The sequence below is a fragment of the Bombina bombina genome, chromosome 2 (genome assembly GCF_027579735.1).
Source record: "Bombina bombina isolate aBomBom1 chromosome 2, aBomBom1.pri, whole genome shotgun sequence".
NCBI classification, from domain to species: Eukaryota; Metazoa; Chordata; class Amphibia; order Anura; family Bombinatoridae; genus Bombina; species Bombina bombina.
Window position 1 is genome coordinate 1,273,822,393 of NC_069500.1, and position 22,820 is coordinate 1,273,845,212.

The 22,820-nt window shown below is 39.7% G+C and overlaps 1 protein-coding gene across 2 annotated transcripts in view; it reads right to left on the bottom strand.

Moving 5' to 3' along the window:
- Positions 1-22,820, bottom strand: part of PI4K2B (phosphatidylinositol 4-kinase type 2 beta) — a 176,225-nt gene that overhangs the window by 48,934 nt on the left and 104,471 nt on the right. For both annotated transcript variants that reach the window (XM_053704084.1, XM_053704083.1), the window contains exons 5-6: positions 20,240-20,393; positions 9,782-9,849 (exon numbers count right to left, since the gene is read on the bottom strand). In XM_053704084.1, the coding sequence (XP_053560059.1) occupies positions 9,782-9,849; positions 20,240-20,393 (222 nt within the window). The remainder of the gene's footprint in view (positions 1-9,781; positions 9,850-20,239; positions 20,394-22,820) is intronic.

The window sequence follows — 22,820 nt, forward strand, 5'->3', positions numbered from 1 at the left end:
CTTTTTCCAAATTTTACAAATTTGACACTTTTGCTTCTTCGGAGGCTGTTTTTGGGAGAAAGGTTCTTCAGGCAGTGGTTCCCTCCGTATAAAGAGCCTGCCTGTCCCTCCCGTCATCCGTGTACTTTTGCTTTGGTATTGGTATCCCAGAAGTAATGATGACCCGTGGACTGACCACACAAAATTTATGCTTACCTGATAAATTCATTTCTCCTGTAGTGTGGTCAGTCCACGGCCCGCCCTGTTTTTTATGGCAGGCTAAAAAAAATTTTGGATTATACTCCAGTCACCACTACACCCTTGGGCTTCTCCTTTCTCGTTGGTCCTTTGGTCGAATGACTGGAGGTGACGTAGGGGGGAGGAGCTATATAGCAGCTCTGCTGGGTGAATCCTCTTGCACTTCCTGTAGGGGAGGAGATAATATCCCAGAAGTAATGATGACCCGTGGACTGACCACACTACAGGAGAAATGAATTTATCAGGTAAGCATAAATTTTGTTTTTTACCTCTGTGATTACCTTGTATCTAAGCCTATGCAGATTGCCCCCTTATTTCAGTTCTTTTGACAGACTTGCATTTTAGCCAATCAGTGCTGAATCAAATAACTCCACAGGAGTGACCACAATGTTATCTATATGGCCAACATGAACTAGAGCTATCAAGTGGTTAAAAAAAAAAAAACACTATAAAAATGCATGTAGATAAGAGGTGGCCTTCAAGGGCTTAGAAGTTAGCATATGAGCCCACCTAGGTTTAGCTTTCAACTAAGAATACCAAGAGAGCAAAGCAAATTTGATAAAAGTAAATTGGAAAGTTGTTTAAAATTGTTCAAGATTCAGGTAGTCCATGAAGTTAATTTTTATTAAACTGTCCCTTTAAATAACGTCCTAATTTACTACTATAATCAATTTTTAGTTCTCTTGGTATCCTTTGTTAGATTAATCCTAGTTGAGCTCAGGATTCTGCATGTGTCTTAAAGTGATGGTAAAGTCATCTGTTGTGCAATACATAATCCTTTTTCTTTTACCATAACTAGCACATCGATGTGCTTATATAAATAAAAAAACATTTATTCACGCTGTAATGCCGATTTTATTTCCCTCTCCGTACAGTGTTTCAAACAGCCTCTATATTTTTTCACCGGTGCAGCTTTGATTGACAACGCTTTTAGCCAATCATCAGCTCACCATGCGCCCTATGTGAAATATGTACCGCACGCTCCCGACATCTACACTCTTTGCTACTTACTGCGCATGCGCACTTCTTACGCTAACTGCGCATTGCTATATGACACTACGCACCGATCGGCTAAAACCAGGAGCTGAGTATTCTCATATAGCAATGCGCAGTTAGCGTAAGCGGTGCGCATGCGCAGTAAGTAGCAAAGACTTAGTGTAGATGTCGGGAGCGTGCGGTACATATTTCACATAGGGCGCATGGTGAGCTGATTGGCTAAAAGCATAGTCAATCAAAGCTGCACCGGTGAAAAAATAGAGAGGCTGTTTGAAACACTGTACGGAGAGGGAAATAAAATCGGCATTACAGCGTGAATAAATGTTTTTTTATTTATATAAGCACATCGATGTGCTAGTTGTGCAATACATAATCCTTTTTCTTTTACCATAACAGATGACTTTACCATCACTTTAAAGTGATGGTAAATCCTAGAGATCAAAAACCCTACGATTTGCCAGTGCTATCAATCAAGGTGAAGTAAAAAAAAAATGCAGACAAAGTACCTTTATTTGGCAGAAAGCTTCTGCCTAAACTGAGTGCCTTTGGTAGCCCTCGGCAAAAGTATTTTGTTTTCCCAATGAGGTTACATTTCAACTTCTTAGCCAATAGCCAAGCGGCACTGTGCGTTTCTGAATTGCTATAAATTACCATCACTTTAAATCATCTGCCAGCAGTGCTTGCAACAATGTTTAGAGCAACATTACATAGTTACAAACAGTGCTGCCAGAGACACACTCCAAAGCTCCTATCAGCATGCCTAGATTATGTTTTCAATAAAGAATACCAAGAGAACAAAGCAAATTTGATAAAAGAAGTAAACAGAAAAGTTGTTTAAAAACTGCATGCTCTATCTGAATCATGAAAGTTTAATTTTGACTTTACTGGCCCTGTAATCACATTGTTCCCTTGCAATTTACATACAAAGTTATCCCCTTACTAAGTTTCAAGAAGCTCAATGAATAGAAGACTGTTTGGAGTGGAATATATCTGCACCAGGACCTAAGTGTGAGGAGGGAGGTGCAAGCAGTAAAAATGAAACCTAAAAAAAAAAAAAAATGGTATTTTAATTAAATAAACAATTGTTAAAGTAAATGTCAACTTCAAACAATGATTGGTGGAACATTTGTCAAATCAATTGAGGAATGGCGGGCGGAGGAAATGGTGCTTATCCTATCAAAGCAAGGTACAAATTGCAGAAGATAAGTATATACACTACAAAATTGATGAATTAATCTATCATTTATTTTTAAAATTCTCTATGACTTGAGCGACTATGCTCAAGTTGACCTAAGAGCGCAAAGCTTAAAATGTAATAATGCTGATAAGGACAAACACTAATTAACGCCTAAACTACCTAGTATAGCTACTGCTATTGCAAATAATTATATTCCTATGAGGATTGTTGATGCAAAACGGATAACCCACCTAAAGTGGACAAAGTGTAGGAAGAACATAGTTCACAAACATAGATAAGTGTTAACACAAGCATCCCTGTAATTTTCCGATGTATCATACAGAAAAAGGCAGCAAAAAAAATATTTATACGTTAAGCTTTCAATAATGAAACATTTTATGTAATGTTACATTTTCAGTTTAACGGCCTTAAACTTATTGAGCTCAACTTACAGAGAGCAGACAGCAGAAAAAACAGAATTTATGCTTACCTTATAAATTATTTTCTCCAACAGTGTGTCTGGTCCACGGCGTCATCCTTACTTGTGGGAATATCTCTTCCCCAACAGGAAATGGCAAAGAGTCCCAGCAAAGCTGGCCATATAGTCCCTCCTAGGCTCCGCCCACCCCAGTCATTCGACCGACGGACAGGAGGAAAATATATAGGAGAAACCATATGGTACCGTGGTGACTGTAGTTAGAGAAAATAATTCATCAGACCTGATTAAAAAACCAGGGCGGGCCGTGGACCGGACACACCGTAGGAGAAAGTAATTTATCAGGTAAGCATAAATTCTGTTTTCTCCAACATTGGTGTGTCCGGTCCACGGCGTGATCCTTACTTGTGGGAACCAATACCAAAGCTTTAGGACACGGATGAAGGGAGGGAGCAAATCAGGTTACCTAAACGGAAGGCACCACGGCTTGCAAAACCTTTCTCCCAAAAATAGCCTCCGAAGAAGCAAAAGTAACAAATTTGTAAAATTTGGCAAAAGTGTGCAGTGAAGACCAAGTCGCTGCCTTACATATCTGGTCAACAGAAGCCTCGTTCTTGAAGGCCCATGTGGAAGCTACAGCCCTAGTGGAGTGAGCTGTAATTCTTTCAGGAGGCTGCCGTCCGGCAGTCTCGTAAGCCAATCGGATGATGCTTTTAAGCCAAAAGGAAAGAGGTAGAAGTCGCTTTTTGACCTCTCCTTTTACCAGGACAACAAACAAAGAAGATGTTTGTCTGAAATCTTTTGTAGCCTCTAAATAGAATTTTAGAGCACGGACTACGTCCAAATTGTGTAACAAACGTTCCTTCTTTGAAACTGGATTCGGACATAAAGAAGGAACAACTATCTCCTGGTTAATATTCTTGTTAGAAACAACCTTTGGAAGAAAACCAGGCTTAGTACGCAAAACCACCTTATCTGCATGGAACACCATATAAGGCGGAGAACACTGCAAAGCAGATAACTCAGAAACTCTTCTAGCAGAAGAAATAGCAACCAAAAACAAAACTTTCCAAGATAGTAACTTAATATCTATGGAATGTAAAGGTTCAAACGGAACCCCTTGAAGAACTGAAAGAACTAGATTTAGGGAGGAGTCAAAGGTCTGTAAACAGGCTTGATCCTAACCAGAGCCTGAACAAATGCTTGAACATCTGGCACAGCTGCCAGTCTTTTGTCTAGTAAGACAGATAAAGCAGAGATCTGTCCCTTTAGAGAACTTGCAGATAATCCTTTCTCCAAACCTTCTTGTAGAAAGGAGAGAATCTTAGGGATTTTTATCTTATTCCATGGGAATCCTTTGGGTTCACACCAACAGATATATTTTTTCCATATCTTATGGTAAATCTTTCTAGTTACTGGTTTTCTGGCCTGAACCAGAGTATCTATCACAGAATCTGAAAACCCACGCTTTGAAAGAATCAAGCGTTCAATCTCCAAGCCGTTAGCTGGAGGGAGATCAGATTTGGATGTTCGAATGGACCCTGAACAAGAAGGTCCTGTCTCAAAGGTAGCTTCCATGGTGGAACCGATGACATATTCACCAGGTCTGCATACCAAGTCCTGCGTGGCCACGCAGGAGCTATCAAGATCACCGAGGCCCTCTCCTGTTTGATCCTGGCTACCAGCCTGGGAATGAGAGGAAACGGTGGAAACACATAAGCTAGGTTGAAGGTCCAAGGTGCTACTAGTGCATCTACTAGAGTCGCCTTGGGATCCCTGGATCTGGACCCGTAACACGGAACCTTGAAGTTCTGACGAGACGCCATCAGATCCATGTCTGGAATGCCCCATAATTGAGTCAGTTGGGCAAAGATCTCCGGATGGAGTTCCCACTCCCCCGGATGGAAAGTCGACGACTCAGATAATCCGCTTCCCAGTTTTCCACACCTGGGATGTGGATCACAGATAGATGGCAGGAGTGTTCCTCCGCCCATTGTATTATTTTGGTCATTTCTTTCATCGCCAGGGAACTCCTTGTTCCCCCCTGATGATTGATATACGCAACAGTCGTCATGTTGTCTGATTGGAATCTTATGAATCTGGCCTTTGCTAGTTGAGGCCAAGCCCTGAGAGCATTGAAAATCGCTCTTAGTTCCAGAATGTTTATCGGGAGAAGAGACTCTTCGCGAGACCATAGTCCCTGAGTCTTCAGGGATTCCCAGACCGCACCCCAGCCCACTAGACTGGCGTCGGTCGTGACAATGACCCACTCTGGTCTGCGGAAGCTCATTCCCTTGGATAGATGGTCCAGGGTCAGCCACCAACGGAGTGAATCTCTGGTCTTCTGATCTACTTGAATCATTGGAGACAAGTCTGTATAGTCCCCATTCCACTGTTTGAGCATGCACAGTTGTAATGGTCTTAGATGAATTCGTGCAAAAGGAACTATGTCCATTGCTGCAACCATCAACCCTACTACTTCCATGCACTGAGCTATGGAAGGACGTGGAACAGAATGAAGAACTTGACAAGCGCTTAGAAGCTTTGATTTTCTGACCTCTGTCAGAAAAATCCTCATTTCTAAGGAATCTATTATTGTTCCCAAGAAGGGAACTCTTGTTGACGGAGACAGAGAACTTTTTTCTACGTTCACCTTCCATCCGTGCAATCTGAGAAAGGCCAGAACAATGTCTGTATGAGCCTTTGCTTTGGACAGGGACGACGCTTGTATTAGAATGTCGTCCAGGTATGGTACTACTGCAATGCCCCTCGGCCTTAGAACCGCTAGAAGGGACCCGAGTACCTTTGTGAAAATCCTCGGAGCAGTGGCTAACCCGAATGGGAGGGCCACAAACTGGTAATGTTTGTCCAGGAAGGCGAACCTTAGGAACTGCTGATGTTCTTTGTGGATAGGAATATGTAGGTACGCATCCTTTAGATCCACGGTAGTCATAAATTGACCTTCCTGGATAGTGGGTAGAATCGTTCGAATGGTTTCCATTTTGAACGATGGTACCCTGAGAAATTTGTTTAGGATCTTCAGATCCAAAAATGGTCTGAATGTTCCCTCTTTTTTGGGAACTACGAACAGATTTGAATAAAATCCCATTCCCTGTTCTTTTATTGGGACAGGGTGTATCATTCCCATTTTTAACAGGTCTTCTACACAATGTAAGAACGCCTGTCTCTTTATTTGGTTTAAGGATAAGTGAGACATGTGGAACCTTCCCCTTGGGGGTAGTTCCCTGAATTCCAGAAGATAACCCTGAGAAACTATTTCTAGTGCCCAGGGATCCTGAACATCTCTTGCCCAAGCCTGAGCAAAGAGAGAGAGTCTGCCCCCTACTAGATCCGGTCCCGGATCGGGGGCTACTCCTTCATGCTGTCTTGTTAGCAGCAGCAGGCTTCTTGACCTGCTTACCCTTGTTCCAGCCTTGCATAGGTTTCCAGGCTGGTTTGGGCTGTGAGGCATTACCCTCTTGCTTAGAGGATGCAGAATTAGAGGCCGGTCCGTTCCTGAAATTGCGAAAGGAACGAAAATTAGACTTATTCTTGGCCTTGAACGGCCTATCTTGTGGAAGGGCGTGGCCCTTTCCCCCAGTGATGTCTGAGATAATCTCTTTCAATTCTGGTCCGAAGAGAGTTTTACCTTTGAAAGGGATGTTAAGCAATTTTGTCTTGGATGATACATCCGCTGACCAAGACTTTAGCCAAAGCGCTCTACGCGCCACAATTGCAAACCCTGAATTTTTCGCCGCTAATTTAGCTAATTGCAAGGCGGCATCTAAAATAAAAGAGTTAGCCAACTTAAGTGCGTGAACTCTGTCCATAACCTCCTCATATGGAGTCTCTCTACCGAGCGACTTTTCTAGTTCCTCGAACCAGAACCACGCTGCAGTAGTGACAGGAACAATACACGAAATGGGTTGTAGAAGGTAACCTTGCTGTACAAAAATCTTTTTAAGCAAACCTTCCAATTTTTTATCCATAGGATCTTTGAAAGCACAACTATCCTCGATAGGAATAGTAGTGCGCTTGTTTAAAGTAGAAACTGCCCCCTCGACCTTAGGGACTGTCTGCCATAAGTCCTTTCTGGGGTCGACCATAGGAAATAATTTCTTAAATATAGGAGGGGGAACAAAAAGGTATGCCGGGCTTCTCCCACTCATTCACTATGTCCGCCACCCGCTTGGGTATAGGAAAAGCGTCGGGGTGCACCGGAACCTCTAGAAACTTGTCCATTTTGCATAATTTCTCTGGAATGACCAAGTTGTCACAATCATCCAGAGTAGATAACACCTCCTTAAGCAGTGCGCAGAGATGTTCTAATTTAAATTTAAAATGTCACAACATCAGGTTCAGCTTGTTGAGAAATTTTTCCTGAATCTGAAATTTCCCCATCTGACAAAACCTCCCTCATGGCCACTTCAGATTGGTGTGAGGGTATGACAGAACAATTATCATCAGCGCCCTCCTGCTCTTCAGTGTTTAAGACAGAGCAATCGCGCTTTCTCTGATATGCAGGCATTTTGGATAAAATATTTGCTATGGAGTTATTACCATGCAACAATTGACGGCTGTAATGGATAAGTATTGGCGCGCTAGATGTACTAGGGGCCTCCTGCGTGGGCAAAACTGGTGTAGACACAGTAGGAGATGATGTAGTATCAGGTCTACTCCCCTCATCTGAGGAATCATCTTGGGCAATTTCATTATCTGTGGCAGTACTGTCCTTACTTTGTTTGGACGCTGTGGCACAATTATCACACAAATTTAAATGGGGAGACACATTGGCTTTCATACATATAGAACATAGCTTATCCGAAGGCACAGACATGTTAAACAGGCTTAAACTTGTTAATAAAGCACAAAAACCGTTTTAAAACAAAACCGTTACTGTCTCTTTAAATTTTAAACAGAAACACTTTATTACTGAATATGTGAAAAACTATGAAGGAATTGTTCAAAAAAAAATTTCACCACAGTGTCTTAAAGCATTAAGAGTATTGCACACCAAATTTCAGAGCTTTAACCCTTAAAATAACGGAACCGGAGCCGTTTACAAATGTAACCCCTATACAGTCCCAGCTACAGCTTTTGCCGAGATCTAACCAAGCCCAGAGGGGAATACGATACCAAATGACGCCTTCTAGAAACTTTTCCAGCTATTTTCAGGTCCTCACACATGCATCTGCATGTCTTGCTCTCAAAAACAACTGCGCAGTAATGGCGCGAAAATGAGGCTCAGCCTACAACTGGGAAGGCCCTCCCTGACTGGAAAATGTGTCTAACATAGTGCCTGCCGTTAAAAAACGTTCCCCAAGCTTATAAATGTGAAATATCAGCATAAACATGTATAAAATGCCCAAATAAAGCAATCGATTTAGCCCATAAAAGTGTCTACCAGTTTTATAGCCCATATTAAGCCCTTTATTCTGTTTGAGACTAAGAAAATGGCTTACCTATCCCCATGAGGGGAAAAATGACAGCCTTCCAGCATTACACAGTCTTGTTAGAAATATGGCTAGTCATACCTTAAGCAGAAAAGTCTGCTAACTGTTTCCCCCAACTGAAGTTACTTCATCACAACAGTTCTATGTGGAAACAGCAATCGATTTTAGTTACTGTCTGCTAAAATCATCTTCCTCTCACAAACAGAAATCTTCATCTTTTTCTGTTTGAGTAAATAGTACATACCAGCACTATTTTAAAATAACAAACACTTGATAGAAGAATAAAAAACTACATTTAAACACCAAAAACTCTTAACCATCTCCGTGGAGATGTTGCCTGTGCAACGGCAAAGAGAATGACTGGGGTGGGCGGAGCCTAGGAGGGACTATATGGCCAGCTTTGCTGGGACTCTTTGCCATTTCCTGTTGGGGAAGAGATATTCCCACAAGTAAGGATGACGCCGTGGACCGGACACACCAATGTTGGAGAAAGATGCTCACTTTACAAAACTAAGATGTTGATTCAAAAGAGGAGTCGGGCCCAGGTCCTTTTGTGCAAGAATAAATTTTATTTACATTAAAATTATCTGCCCACTATATAGTATTTTAAAGTCATAACATTCAGTGGTGTAATGCCAGATTGGCAACTTCCTACATCCAAATATGTAATTAGCTTGAGATAATCAAGAGCCAACCATCCTCAAACATGGCCCTCCAGAGATTTTGGAACTGAATTTCCCATGATGCTCAGAAAGCATATCAGCTGGCTGAGCATCATGGCAAATGGCCCTCCAGAGGTTTTGGCACTACAAGTTTGAGGTCATCTGATCTAGAGACTGTAAAGAATATCAGGCTACTGTTATATAAATAGGCTACACACAGGGGTCAGCATCATTTACCCACTGCTTTGCACAAACTGTGTGACCATGCCAACTGCAAAATTTGGAAAAGTGTCTGTGCTCTTTATTTACAACATGTAGCAGTTTTAAGTTTTCCCAGCTAAAGAGAATGCTGCATCACTCGGGACTCACAAACAGGAAGAACCAAATAAAACACACTGCTTTTTAAGTATATGACGTAATGCTGCCTATTCGCAACAGTAACAGCAGCTGAATTATAAACCACAAGTACACTACAGTCTGCTAAGTTATCGTTTCCAGTTGACATATATACAAACACACACACTATATACACACACACCCTGATTGTCATTGGCTCACCCATGTGTTCAGTCAGCAACCAGTAGTGCATTGCTGCTCATTCAACAAAGCATACCAAGAGAATAAAAACTAAATTGATAATAGGAGTAAATTAAAAAGTTGCTTAAAAATGCATGCTCTATCAGAATCATGAAAAAAAAAATATTTGAGTTTCATATCCCTTTTTAAGGAAAAAATAGGGGGAATATAGAAAAAAATTGTTACAGGTAAAAAAAAAATGTATTTTATTTATAAATACTGGGTTTTAAGTAACATAACTAACCTTCTCAGGTGTATCGGTCTCCTCATTCTGACTTTCATATCTTATTAACCAGTTATCATTTCCTCGATCTGTAAAAGAAATAAAAAATTACTATTTACATACACTTTATATTTATGTCAAACCTTACTGAGCAAAATTGTTATTTTACTGGGAAAACTAAACTATACATTGATGCATGTTATAGCGCGCTCATTTTGAACAGAAAAGAAAATAGACATTATATGGGAATACAATGTAAAGACAACGTAATCTGAAAGGTTTCTTGCATGTCTAAATAGATTTGACAATAAATAAGAGTATAGAAATGTTACAAGGGCCAGGGCTGTAGGAGTCATAATATAAAAACAATTTTTTATTTTGTTTGGTTTTTTTTGGTTAGAGATGAGCAGGTTGATAATGGTTTTACATTTTTAAAATTAGGTTTTATTTTATTATTTGTCGTTTTTTAAAAAGGAACATGAAACTCATTTTTTTCTTCTTTTATGATTCAGATAGAGCATAACATTTTAAACAACTTTTACATTTGCAAGGCACTATTAGAAGGTAGCTGAAAACATCAGAGAACCAAATGACGAGGCATATATGTACAGCCATCAAGCAACAGCTAGCTCCCAGTAGTGCTTTCCTGCTCCTCAGCCTAGGTATCCCTTCGCATCCCGCAAAAAAACCCCAAAATATATATATTTACTAGGCAGAAGGGATCAACTATACTACGGAAAAAAATGAGAGGTGGCCCTACACTACAGAAATATTTGTATTTAAAAAAAAAAAAAAAAAAAAAAAAGGGTAGAATTTACATAACAAAAAATTCCAAAGTTATGTATTTCCACTCCTCCTGTATCATGTGACTGCCATCAGACAATCACAAATGCATATTCTGTGAATTATTCTTGCACATGCTCAGTAGGAACTAGTGACTGAAAAAGTGTAAATATAAAAAGGCTGTGAACATGGAAGTAAATTGGAAAGCTGTTTAAAATTGCATGATCTATCTAAATCATGAAAGTTTAAATTTTGAATTGAGCGTCCCTTTAATACAATAAATAACATTTATAGCAACATTTATGTAAACTGGGTACTGGCAGAAAGCTGCCATTACCTAACATGGTTGAGACTTCCTACACTGCAGAAAATTTAAAAAAATTTAAAAAAAAATGTATGCTTACTTGCTAAAATTTCTTTCCGGATATGGAGAGTCCACGACATCATTCAATTACTAGTGGGAATATATATCACTCCTGGCCAGCAGGAGGAGACAAAGTGCACCACAGCAAAGCTGTTAAGTATTACTCCCCAACCCATAATCCCCAGTCATTCGACTGAAGGGAAATGGAAAAGGAATAACACAAAGGTGTAGAGGTGCCTGAGGTTTAGTAAAAATATAACTGTCTTAATAAAGGGTGGGGTTGTGGACTCTCCATATCCAGAAAGAAAGAAATCAGTTAAGCATAAATTTTGTTTTCTTTACCAAGATATGGAGAGTCCATGACGCCATTCAATTACTAGTGGGAACCAATACCCAAGCTAGAGGACACAGAATGAACAGGGAGGGAGAACAAGACATGCAGACCTAAATAGAAGGCACCCCCACCTGAAGAACCTTTTTCCCAAAAGAGGCCTCAGCCGAGGCAAAAGTATCAAATTTGGAAAAAAGTATGCAGAGAGGACCAAGTTGCAGCCTTGCAAATCTGTTCCACAAAAGCTTCATTTTTGAAAGCCCAAGAAGAGGAGACAGCCCTAGTAGAATGAGCTGTGATTCTCTCAGGAGGCTGCTGTCCAGCAGTCTCATAAGAAAAACGATTCATACTTCTCAACCAGAGGGAAAGTAGAAGTAGCCTTCTGACCCTTACACTTTCCTGAGAAACAAACAGGGCAGAAGACTGGCGAAAATCCTTAGTCGCCTGTAGGTAGAATTTTAAGAGCACGCACAACATCCAAGTAGTGCAACAGACGTTCTTTATGAGAAGGATTGGAACAGAGAACGAACAACAATTTCCTGATTAATATTTCTATTGAAAACCACTTTAATACGAAGAACCGCCTTATCCGCATGAAAGATAAGGTAAGTGTAATAACACTGCAAAACCGAGAGTTCCGAAACTCTCCGAGCAGAAGAGATAGCAATAAGAAACAAACCTTCCAAGATAGCAACTTAATATCTATGGAATGCATTGGCTCAAACGGAGCCTGCTGCAAAACTTTACCAAGATTAAGGCTCCAAGGAGGAGCAACAGGTTTAAACACAGGCCTGATTCTGACCAGGGCCTGACAAAAACATTGAACATCTGGCACATCCGCCAGACGCTTGTGTAGCTAAATAGATAATGCAGAAATCTGACTTTCAGAGAACTGAATGACAACCATTTCTCCAGACCTTCCTGGAGAAAAGACAATGCTAGGAATCCTGACCCTACTCCAAGAGTAGCCCTTAGATTCACAACAATAAAAAGGTATTTACGCCATACCTTATGGTAAATTTTTCGAGCAACAGGCTTGCGAGCCTGGATCATGGTCTCAATGACCAACTCAGAAAATCGACGCTTAGACAGAACGAGATTTGGATGGAGGAATGGACCCCGAGTTAGAAGGTCCTTCCTCAGAGGCAATCTCCAAGGTGGCCGAGATGACATCTTCCCTAGGCCTGCATACCAGATTCTGTGAAGCAATGCATGAGCTATTAGATTTACTGACGCTCTCTCCTGTTTGATACGAGCAATAACTCGTGGAAGGAGCGCAAACGGAGGTAACAGGTATGCTAGACCGAAATCCCAAGGAACCGCCAGAGCATCTATCAGAGCGGCCTGAGGATCTCTTGACCTTGAAAGCTTGGCGTTCTGCCGAGATGCCATCAGATCCAACTCCGGCACCCCCCATTTGAGGGTAAACCTTTAGAACACCTCTGGATGGAGAGTTGTCCACTCCAGGAATGTGGATGGCAGAGACAATAGTGAGCTTCCGTCAACTGAATAATCAGTGCCACCTCCTTCATGGCTAGGGAACTCAGAGTTCCTCCCTGGTGGTTGATGTAAGCCACTGAGGTGATGATGTCCAACTGAAACCTGATAAACCAGGCTAAAGATAATTGAGGCCAAGCCATCAGAGCATTGTAAATCGCTCTCAACTCCAAGATGTTTATGGGGAGAGCAGACTCCTCCCGAGTACCTGCGCCTTTAACGAGTCCCAGACTGCTCCCCAGCCTAGCAGGTCAGTGGTCACAATCACCCAGGAAGGTCTCTAGAAGCATGTGCCATGAGACAGATGGTCCTGAGAAAGCCTCCACGGGATTGAGTCTCTTGTCGACTTGTCTAGGTCTTTTCTCTGAGACAGATCAGAATGGTCTCCGTTCCATTGTCTGAGCATGCATAATTGCAGAGCTCTCAAATGGAATCAAGCAAAGGGAATTATGTCTATGGAAGCAACCATCAGACCAATTACCTCCATAAATTGAGCCACTGATGGCCAAACAAACTGAAGAGAGGCAAGAGGAGAGAATTTTGGATTTTCTGACCTCCGTCAGAAACATTTTCATAGATAGGGAATTATTATGGTCATTAAGAAAACCACCCTTGTAGCTGGAACAAGGGAACTCTTTTCCAGATTCACTTTCCAACCATGGGAACGTAGAAAAGATAAGATCTCTGTATGAGAGTTTGCTTGTTGAAAAGATGGCACCTGAACCAATGTGTTGTCCAGGTATGGCGCCACTGCAATTCCCTGAGACCTGATCACTGCCAAGAGAGCCCCCAGAACCTTTGAGAAGATTCTGGGAGCTGCGGGAAGTCCAAAAATCGGAAGAGCCACAAACTGAAAGTGTTTGCCTAGAAATGCAAATCTCAGGAAATTGTGATGATCCCCGTGGATGGGAACATGAAGATACGCGTCCTTCAGGTCTATGGTCGTCATGAACTGACCCTCTTTGACCAAAGGAAGAATAGAATGAATGGTTTCCATTTTGAAGGACCGTACCCTGAGAAACTTGTTGAGGCACTTTAGGTCTAAAATGGGTCGAAAAGTTCCCTCTTTTTTGGGAACCAGAAACAGATTTGAATAGAATCCTAGACCCTGTTCCCTTACTGGAACTGAAACAATAACTCCGCAATCCAAGAATGCCTCTCTTTTTACCTGGTTTGCAGATAATCTTGAGAGATAGAATCTGCCCCTGGGAGGGAAAGTTTTTAATTCTATTTTGTAACCCGAGATACTATGTCCACAGCCCAAGGATCTGGGACATCTCGTCTCCACGCTTGACAAAACAGGGAAAAGACTGACCCTTCATGCTGACTTAGACTCAGCTGAGTGTTTCTTTGATTGCTTCCCCTTATTCCAAGACTGATTGAGCTTCCAATAAGAACAAAAATTTTTCTTGTCTTGCGGTAGAAAAGACCCTTTTCCACCCGTAATATCAGAAATTATTTCTGCCAGACCAGGTTCGAAGCGCCAGAAGCTTAGACTTAAGAGGTAACATCAGCTGACCAAGATTTTAGCCACAATGCCCTACGGGCTAGGATAGAGAAGCCAGACATCTTGGCTCACAGTCTAATAACTTAGGCTTCTCCCATAAATAATCTGTCACACGGTCTGGGACAGGAAAAACTTCCACAGTGGAATGAACATCATAGTATTTATTAAGTTTAATAAACTTCTTAGGGTTGACAACGACAGAAGTATGAAGTTGTCCAAAATATCCAATACCTTTTTAATATTTTTATAAATGACTTGGAGCAAGGATTAAATAGCGACATCTCTATTTTTGCAGATGATACTAAGTTAAGTAAGGTCATTAGGTCAGAGCAGGACGAACTCTCTTTACAAAGGGATTTGCTAAAATTAGAACTATGGGCAAGTGAATGGAAAATGAGATTTAATACGGAAAAATGTAAGGTTCTACATTTTGGAAGTAAAAATAAGTAGGCTACATATTTTTTAAATGGGACAAGACTTAGCCAAACACAGGAGGAAAGGGATTTGGGAGTAGTAATAGATAACAAGCTAAAGATGAGTGCACAATGCAGGGCAGCGGCTTCAAAGGCTAATAAGATACTAGCATGTATTAAAAGAGGCATTGATTCAAGGGAGGAAAGCATAATTCTGTCATTATATAAAGCCCTGGTAAGACCTCACCTTGAGTTTGGAGTGCAGTTCTGGGGACCGATTGCTAAAAAAGATATTGCAGAACTAGAAAAAGTTCAGAGAAGGGCCACAAAGCTAATAAGGGGATTGGAGAAATTAACCTATGAGGAGAGGCTAGCCAAACTGGGTCTGTTCTCTTTAGAAAAAAGGCGCTTGAGAGGTGACATGATTACTTTATATAAATATATTCAAGGCCCATATACAGAGATGGCAGAAGCTCTTTTTATTCCAAGAAAATTGTTTCTGACAAGAGGTCATAATTTAAGGTTGGAGGAAAGGAGATTTAATCTCCTGCAACGGAAACGTTTTTTCACTGTAAGAGCAATAAAATTGTGGAACTCATTACCAAAGGAGGTAGTGAATGTCAATACCATAGATACATTTAAAAATAGTCTGGATAAATTTCTGTATATAAAAAAAATTCATGGATATGATTGCTAGTATTAAATGGGTCACATTTTAATGGGGTTATTTAAGCTTAACTGGAGCTTTTTGTAAGTATTTTAGATTTGTATAGGTTGAACTCAATGGACTTCAGTCTTTTTTCAACCTTATCTACTATGTTACTATGTTACCTCCTTTAACAGTATACAAAGGTGTTCAAGCTTAAATCTGAAGTTTACTTCTTTAGTATCAGATGAAGGAATAATACTGTCCGAATCGGAGATATTACCCTCAGAGGCTACCGGCATATCCCCCTCATCAGACTTATGAGGGAGGGCAACCTGCGTAGCAGTAGGTGGAACAGAAACCTTACTATCTGAATGTCTAATTTTCCCCTTGCGTTTTCCCAGCATAGGAAAAGCAGATACAGAAGATACCTGTGCAGCAAAATATGCAGGCAAATAAACTCCTCCAGGAGGCTGAGAGGAACTGCAGGGCACTGTATGTGAGGCCATAGAGGCTTGGGACGTTTGAGGAGAAAGCTGTGGCATTGCCTGAACAGCATCATCCTGAGAGACATTGGGCTCAGAGGGCAACAATTTATCTTTAAATTGAAGTGTTCTAGCTAAGCATGCAGCACAGAATTGCATAGGCGAAACAATTTGTGCCTCTAGGCATAACAAGCATTTGTCTTGGTCCATGTCCATAATACTAAATAAAAAATTCCCCAAATTGTAGATTTTTTTTTTTTTAAAATACACTGTCACTAAGATTTTTTAATACCACAGCCGCCTAACGTTATGCAACAATTCTTTAAAATAATAAACCAATCAGGCCCCCTACACTTCAGACAGGCTGAGGTGCCGCTCCATGAATATCTGACAGCAGAGAGAAGTCCCATGAATGGCAGAGAGAGGAAACTACGCAGCAAGTAAAAGGCGCACGTTTCCCTCTGCCTACAACACCGGAGCGTAATTTACACACACACTCAGTCTGTCAGTTAGCCTGTTCTAGCTAGGTAAGCAAAGAAAACCAACTGCCAAAGTTTATACATAAATCCCTGTATAAAACATAAGCCACACACATACTAATAAAGTATTTCAACAAAATTAGCCCAAAAAGAGGAAAAACGTCCCAATAAAGGAAAGATTAACGCCTAGTCTCAACATACATAATGTGCCTGCCCACTTCCAAAGAAAATCCTGTATAAAGGATTTTTAAAAAATGTCCCCATCTACTGCATATGACATTCTTCTGAAGTACAAGTCTCCAAGACCTAGAAGACAAAAGCAAAATATATATATATATATATATATATATATATATATATACACATATACACACACTCTAGATTAGATTTTACCCTTACCAGCTAACTAACCAACTCCTCATTGCAGGGAATTTCAGAAGAGTGGTGCACAGCTGCAATTTGTGGCCTTCTAAATACCAAAAAACAATGTCAAAGCCATGCATGTCTGCTATTTCTGAACAAAGATCCCAGAGAAGCTTTTACAACTATTTGTGTTATAACTGCACAAGTGGTATGTAAATTTTAGTGAGAAACCCAAAGTTTGTTAAAAAAAAGTTTAACTATTTTGGTGGCAAAACAGTGAGATGAAATATACTAAAATAGGCCAAGAACACCACCTTGGATAGTCTACTAAAAATGATTTCGGTTTTAATGTAGTGATAGCAATAATGCTAAGAATTCTCCAGTCTTTTGGGCAAGATGTTCTCTGAAATTCCCAGTCCTTAAAGAGTTAAAGGGATGGTAAAGTTCGGGTATTGTAGATAAACTATTACAATTGTTGATTAAAAAAAAATATATATAACTTTCATTCATCGTTTTTTAAATAGATATTTTAACAAAATTAATACCTTTATAAAGTAAATATTGAAGCGTCATATAATCAACCCATTATTTATTTTTATTATTTTTTACTTCCTAATCACGTTTTGTTGCCCAAATGAAAATTTGTCCGTTAAGCGGCCATGACTATGTCAACCGCCCACTCAATCAACAGCACGTGTGCAATTTTATTTTTCTTTCCTTTTGAAAAGGATTGTGAAGTTTCAATAGATTTTGCGCATTCGCAAATCTGATCTGCCGGGAGAGAGACGAGAGTTGTGACGTAGGGTTCGGGTGAAACCCGCTCTCTACTATGAGACATTGAAGCAGGAAGTCAGAGATTGGAGGAGCAAGAAACAGTACAATGAAATTTTAAAAAAAGATTGCAATTACTTTTGGCTATTAATATTAAAAACATTAAAAAGCTAGCAACTAAGCTCAAAAACGGACAGGCTGCCTTGAAAGTTTAAGTACAGTGCAGAACTTTACCATCACTTTAAAGTTAAAGGGACATTATACACTCATTTTTTCTTTGCATAAATGGTTTTGTAGATGATTTATATAGCCCATGAAGTTTATTTTTTTTTTAAATGTTTAGTTTTGCTTATTTTTAAATAACATTGCTCTGATTTTCAGACTCCTAACCAAGCCCCAAAGTTTTATGTGAATACCGTCAGCTACCTTCTCCAGCTTGCTCCCGTTTGTGTAAATGGTCTTTTCATATGCAAAAGAAGGGGGAGGGGGGGGGGGTCTTATTTCTCACTTGCAGTGGGCTTTCCAGCTACCTTTTCAACAAAGCTAAACTGAGAGCTTCTAAGTAAGTTTTTAAACCGTTTTATACTGGATTTTTATATTGGTATCTGTGCATCTTATTCTTTATAGTAGTGTCTATTACATGCAGTTATATGAAAATGAGTGTATACTGTCCCTTTAAGGATTATAAGGTGAAGGGGTGAGATGATACCACTCCCTTTTTCTTAATTGTGAAATCTTCATATTCTCAATGATAAGAGCATGAAGCTGTTAATATTTTTATTTTACTTAAACCAGGAACACTTTTGGGTAGTGGCACAAAAAAAAAAAAAATTAGATGTCATTTAAAACAGGACAATGTACTGTAAAATTTTCTCCCATTAATGTGTTCACAATGATCCATTGTACATGCTGAAATGTATTAAATTGTTTACAAATAGCAGCTTTACCTTTGTCATTTGAAACCATACCCTATAATAAAGGTCATTACTGCGGCATTGGCTATAGAAAGGCTATGTTAAGTTTAGACAACATAAGAAATCAACCTGAGGGAGTGGGAGAGACAGCCCAGTCCATTTTAAAGGGTGTTCCTTCACCAGCTTAAAATACAATAAACTTTTATCAGATACGTGTCTGAGTACACTGTCCCTTTAAGACAATTTACCCTCATCTCCCACAACAGCAGAACATTTTAAGTTCAGGGGGTTTATAGGGATGCGGGAAAAATGTGTACAGTAAGTAATTGAAGAACAGTGATACGTGTCTAGATTTTCAGGTTTCAACTATTTTGGTGCACATAGTTAAATTATCAAAATGAATACATTTTTGTTTTGTCTGTGTGAGATTTATAATTTTCTATTTAACCCCTTGACACAAAAAAGGGGAGTGTGACATATATACACACACACGTTGCAGCTGCAGGAACCTACAGCAGCCTCAGCTGTAAAGTGACAGCCGAGAGCTGCTCTTCCTGAGCTGCAGGCATCTGTCTGCATATGAAAACTGAGCTCGATCGGTGCTCCAGTTCCATATGAAGACAGATGCCTGTCTGTAACAATCTTCTGTTTGTGCCGGTGGAAGGTTCAGGAGGCAGGCGGGTGGGCAGCACCACCCTACCTACAGAAAATAATAATATTTGTAAGGGAGGGAATGCTGCGCTACAGAAGAAATGTTAAATCAAGGTGGGGTGGGGGGGCCCCAATACTACTATAGTGGACAACATTAGGAGGGGGAGGGTAAGGTATACTGCACTAATTGGCTACTATGCAAGTCAATAGATAATAACTATTTGATAAGGGGGCTGTCAGAAGAGGCTTAGATACAAGGTAATCAGAGGTAAAAAGTATATTAATATAACAGTGTTTGTTATGCAAAACTGTGGAATGGGTAATAAAGGGATTATCTATCTTTTTAAACAATAACAATTTTGGAGTAGGCTGCCACTTTAATTTCCTTTTACACCCTGTTAATCGAGCCGAGTCATAGTCATCTGACAAGAACCATAATCATTCTTTTCATATTTTCAACCAGTTGACTGACACGCATCTACTCTTTATACTAATGCTGGGTACTTAAAGTCTCATGTAAGATAACTGCCAAGTTATGCAATTTCTTCCAAATATATACACATTAACAAGGGAAATGAGTATCTAGTTAAAGGGACATTGTACACTAAATTTTTCTTTGCATAAATGGTTTGTAGATGATCCATTTACATAGCCCATCTGGGAGTGTTTTTTTTAACAATGTATAGTTTTTTGTTGTTTTTTTAATAACATTGTGACGATTTTCAGACTACTAACCAAGCCTTACAGTATCAGATGTATACATGCGTTAGTCTCCTGTTCATGTTATCTTTCTTTTGATATGCAGGGAATTAGGGGGAGTGCCTGTTCTTATTGTTTTTCTAGCCTCTTTCACCGGGTGTCCCAGTCAACCTAATCAACAGTGCTAAACTGAGCTTCCAAGTAAGTTTTAAAAAAGTTTTATACTGGATTTTTAGATCAGAATCTGTGCATATTCTTCTTTATAGTATTGTCTATTACATGCAGTTATATGAAAATTGGTGTGTGTCTCTTTAATGCCACAGGACAGGCCTGGGGATATCTATACTTACCATTAAATATCCTTCACTTTCTAAGTGGCAGCACATGAAACTACAAATATATAAACCAGTCCAGTCGGAGACTAATCAAGAACATACAAATTGATTAAAAAAAAAACGCTTCCCCTCTCTAGCCATCCAAGATTTGTGGTTTAGCCAAGTGAAGGGAGGAAATCAGATCATAGGGGTAAATTATACTGTAGATTCAAAAATCACATTTAGCAGAGTAGATAATTACCAGTATTTCTAATTACGTAGTCCAAAATTACTAATCTTTCAAACTGAGATTGAAGTTGTTTTCTAGTATTCTCAGGCAAAGGATCAGTTTCAAATCGCCTCAGCCAGTAATCTGCTTCCTTGTAACCATCAACAAAAAGCTGGAATGAGCCAACCTAAAATGCATATGAAAAAAAAAAAAAAAAAGTATTAATATAATATATATTTCAAATGACTGCGTCCTAAGTGTACAAATGATAATTAAAACAAAGAACTATTTTTTTTTTTAAATATTTATTTATTTAACACAAAATAAGTGTACACATCACAGAAATCCACTTCTTTCTGCCACGCAGGGCTGGATATAACATCTTATAAAACAAAGCACGACAGATAACAAAACAAAAATGATTCGTTTTGGAATATTGTCAACCCCCTTGTAAACAAAAGCAAAAAAAAAAAAAGAATAGTACACTTATCAACATCCCCGCTTCAATACATTTCCTATTTTCTAATATTTTCCTCTTTTTGACTAAAATCTTGAATAACACCTGTTTGTACAACAACCTCGCTATATATATAGTTTAACAGAAGCAACAAATAACGCTAAAAAGCAAGACACATAAAATATATAACAACGAAGAAAAAAAAAAAAAAGTTCTCTCCCCAGCCGGTACCTATCTCCCCCCACCATAGTCAGTCTCTTTCCAACTCTCCCATGTTATGCCATGCTCGGGGAAAATGACCTGCCAATATCTGAAGTTGCATGTATGCAGTCTCGCTGAAAGGTTTAACCATCCTAACCTGGACTTCAACTGGAAAAGATAAAATAAATGTTCCCCATTGATTAAAGAACTTGGCTAACCTTCCATCTGAAACGTCTTGTAAGTTCCACTGTTCTTGTGTAAAATGGATCAACGCATTTTTAAGCTCATTCAATTTAGGTGCTGTTTTTGCCTTCCAGGCTCTCAGTATTATATTACGACCAAGAAATATAATCCGATTAATTAATTTAAAGTTTCTAGGGACAATTTGCGGTTGCACTAAAAAAAATATCTGCATTGATTGAAAGTAAAAGTCTATCTTGAGAGAAGCCTGTATCCAGTATTCTACCCTGCGCCAAAATTGAATAATCCTAGGACAACTCCAAAAGCAGTGTAGTAAATCAGCAGTGTGAGAGGAACATTTGGGACACACCGTCTGTATCCTATACCAATTGGTCAACCTAATTGGGGTCAGATATGTCATAAAGGATAGTTTAATTTGAGTTTCTCTCCACGTCGTCAGTACCCAACTATTTCCAATTATTTTGAAAGTGTTCTCGATGGTCTGACTATTCACCGCCGGAAAAAACCTATTCCATTTTGCAGCAATGAACTCTCTTTGAAGAACTGAAGGCCCCTGGTTCAAAAGGCTGTAAAATGGAGATATAGAATATAGGCCTCCTTGAAAGATATTAATTTTAGCTTGGAGAGCCGAAAGAGTCCAATCTAATCCATAGCTTTGCCTTAACTCAAAGAAAAAATGTCTTAGCTGCAAATAGGCATAGAAATCTTTGTTCTCAAGCCCAAATATATGTTTCAGTTCAGCAAAGGTTAAAGGTGTGAGATTCACATCTAACATTTGGGCGACAAATACCAATCCTTTAGTAAACCATATCCTAAAAACTTTATCTGACAGTCCTGGTGCAAAGTTAGGGTTCCCCGTAATGGGTAGATAATTGGAGACATAAGGTGAACAGTCCACGAGGGAGCAACATTTTTGCCATGATAGAATGACGTACCTATAAGTACTGAGCGAAAAAAGCGAGGATGGGAGAGCATTCATAGGGCAATGTAGGATAGCGTCCAGCCGAAAAGGGGCCACCAAAGCTGTCTCCCAGAGTACTGGCGAAACCTGATCACATTGCGTTAACCAATCAACGGCAACCTTTAACCGTGCTGCCAAGCTATAAAAATGCAAATTAGGCAGGGATAAACCTGCTGCTTCTTTATTACACATGAGACGTGCGGCAGAGATACGCACTCTGGCGCCTCTCCAGATTAAATTCGAGCATGCCCTGTTATAATTTTTTATATCCCTATTGTGAATAGGGATTGGCAGATTTTGTATGAGATATAAAAACCATTCTATTCCCCAAATTATTCTAAGTATAACCCTAGCTGTTAAAGATATAGGTAAGTTCCTCCATCCATCCATCTTATCTTTACACTCTAAAAAACATTTACCGAAATTTAACTTATACCACTCCTCTGGATTTGCATTTAACTTAATCCCAAGATAGGATATCTGTGGCGTCTCGATGAAAGGATGCTTAATATGACAATCTTTCCTATTGAGCCATAATAGTTCAGATTTAGTGAGGTTGATTTTATAACCCGAAATTTTGCCAAACGTTTCGGTTACATCAAGTAAACAGGAAAGACTTTGTTCAATGTTGCTCAAACCCAAAAGTATGTCATCCGCATACATTAACAATATTAATTTCTGATCTCCAACCCGAATCCCCTCTAGTTGTTTCCGCAGTAGAATTGCTAAGGGTTCTAACGAGATGTTAAACAGCGGGGATAAGGGGCAGCCCTGACGTGTGCTCCGTTGTAGAA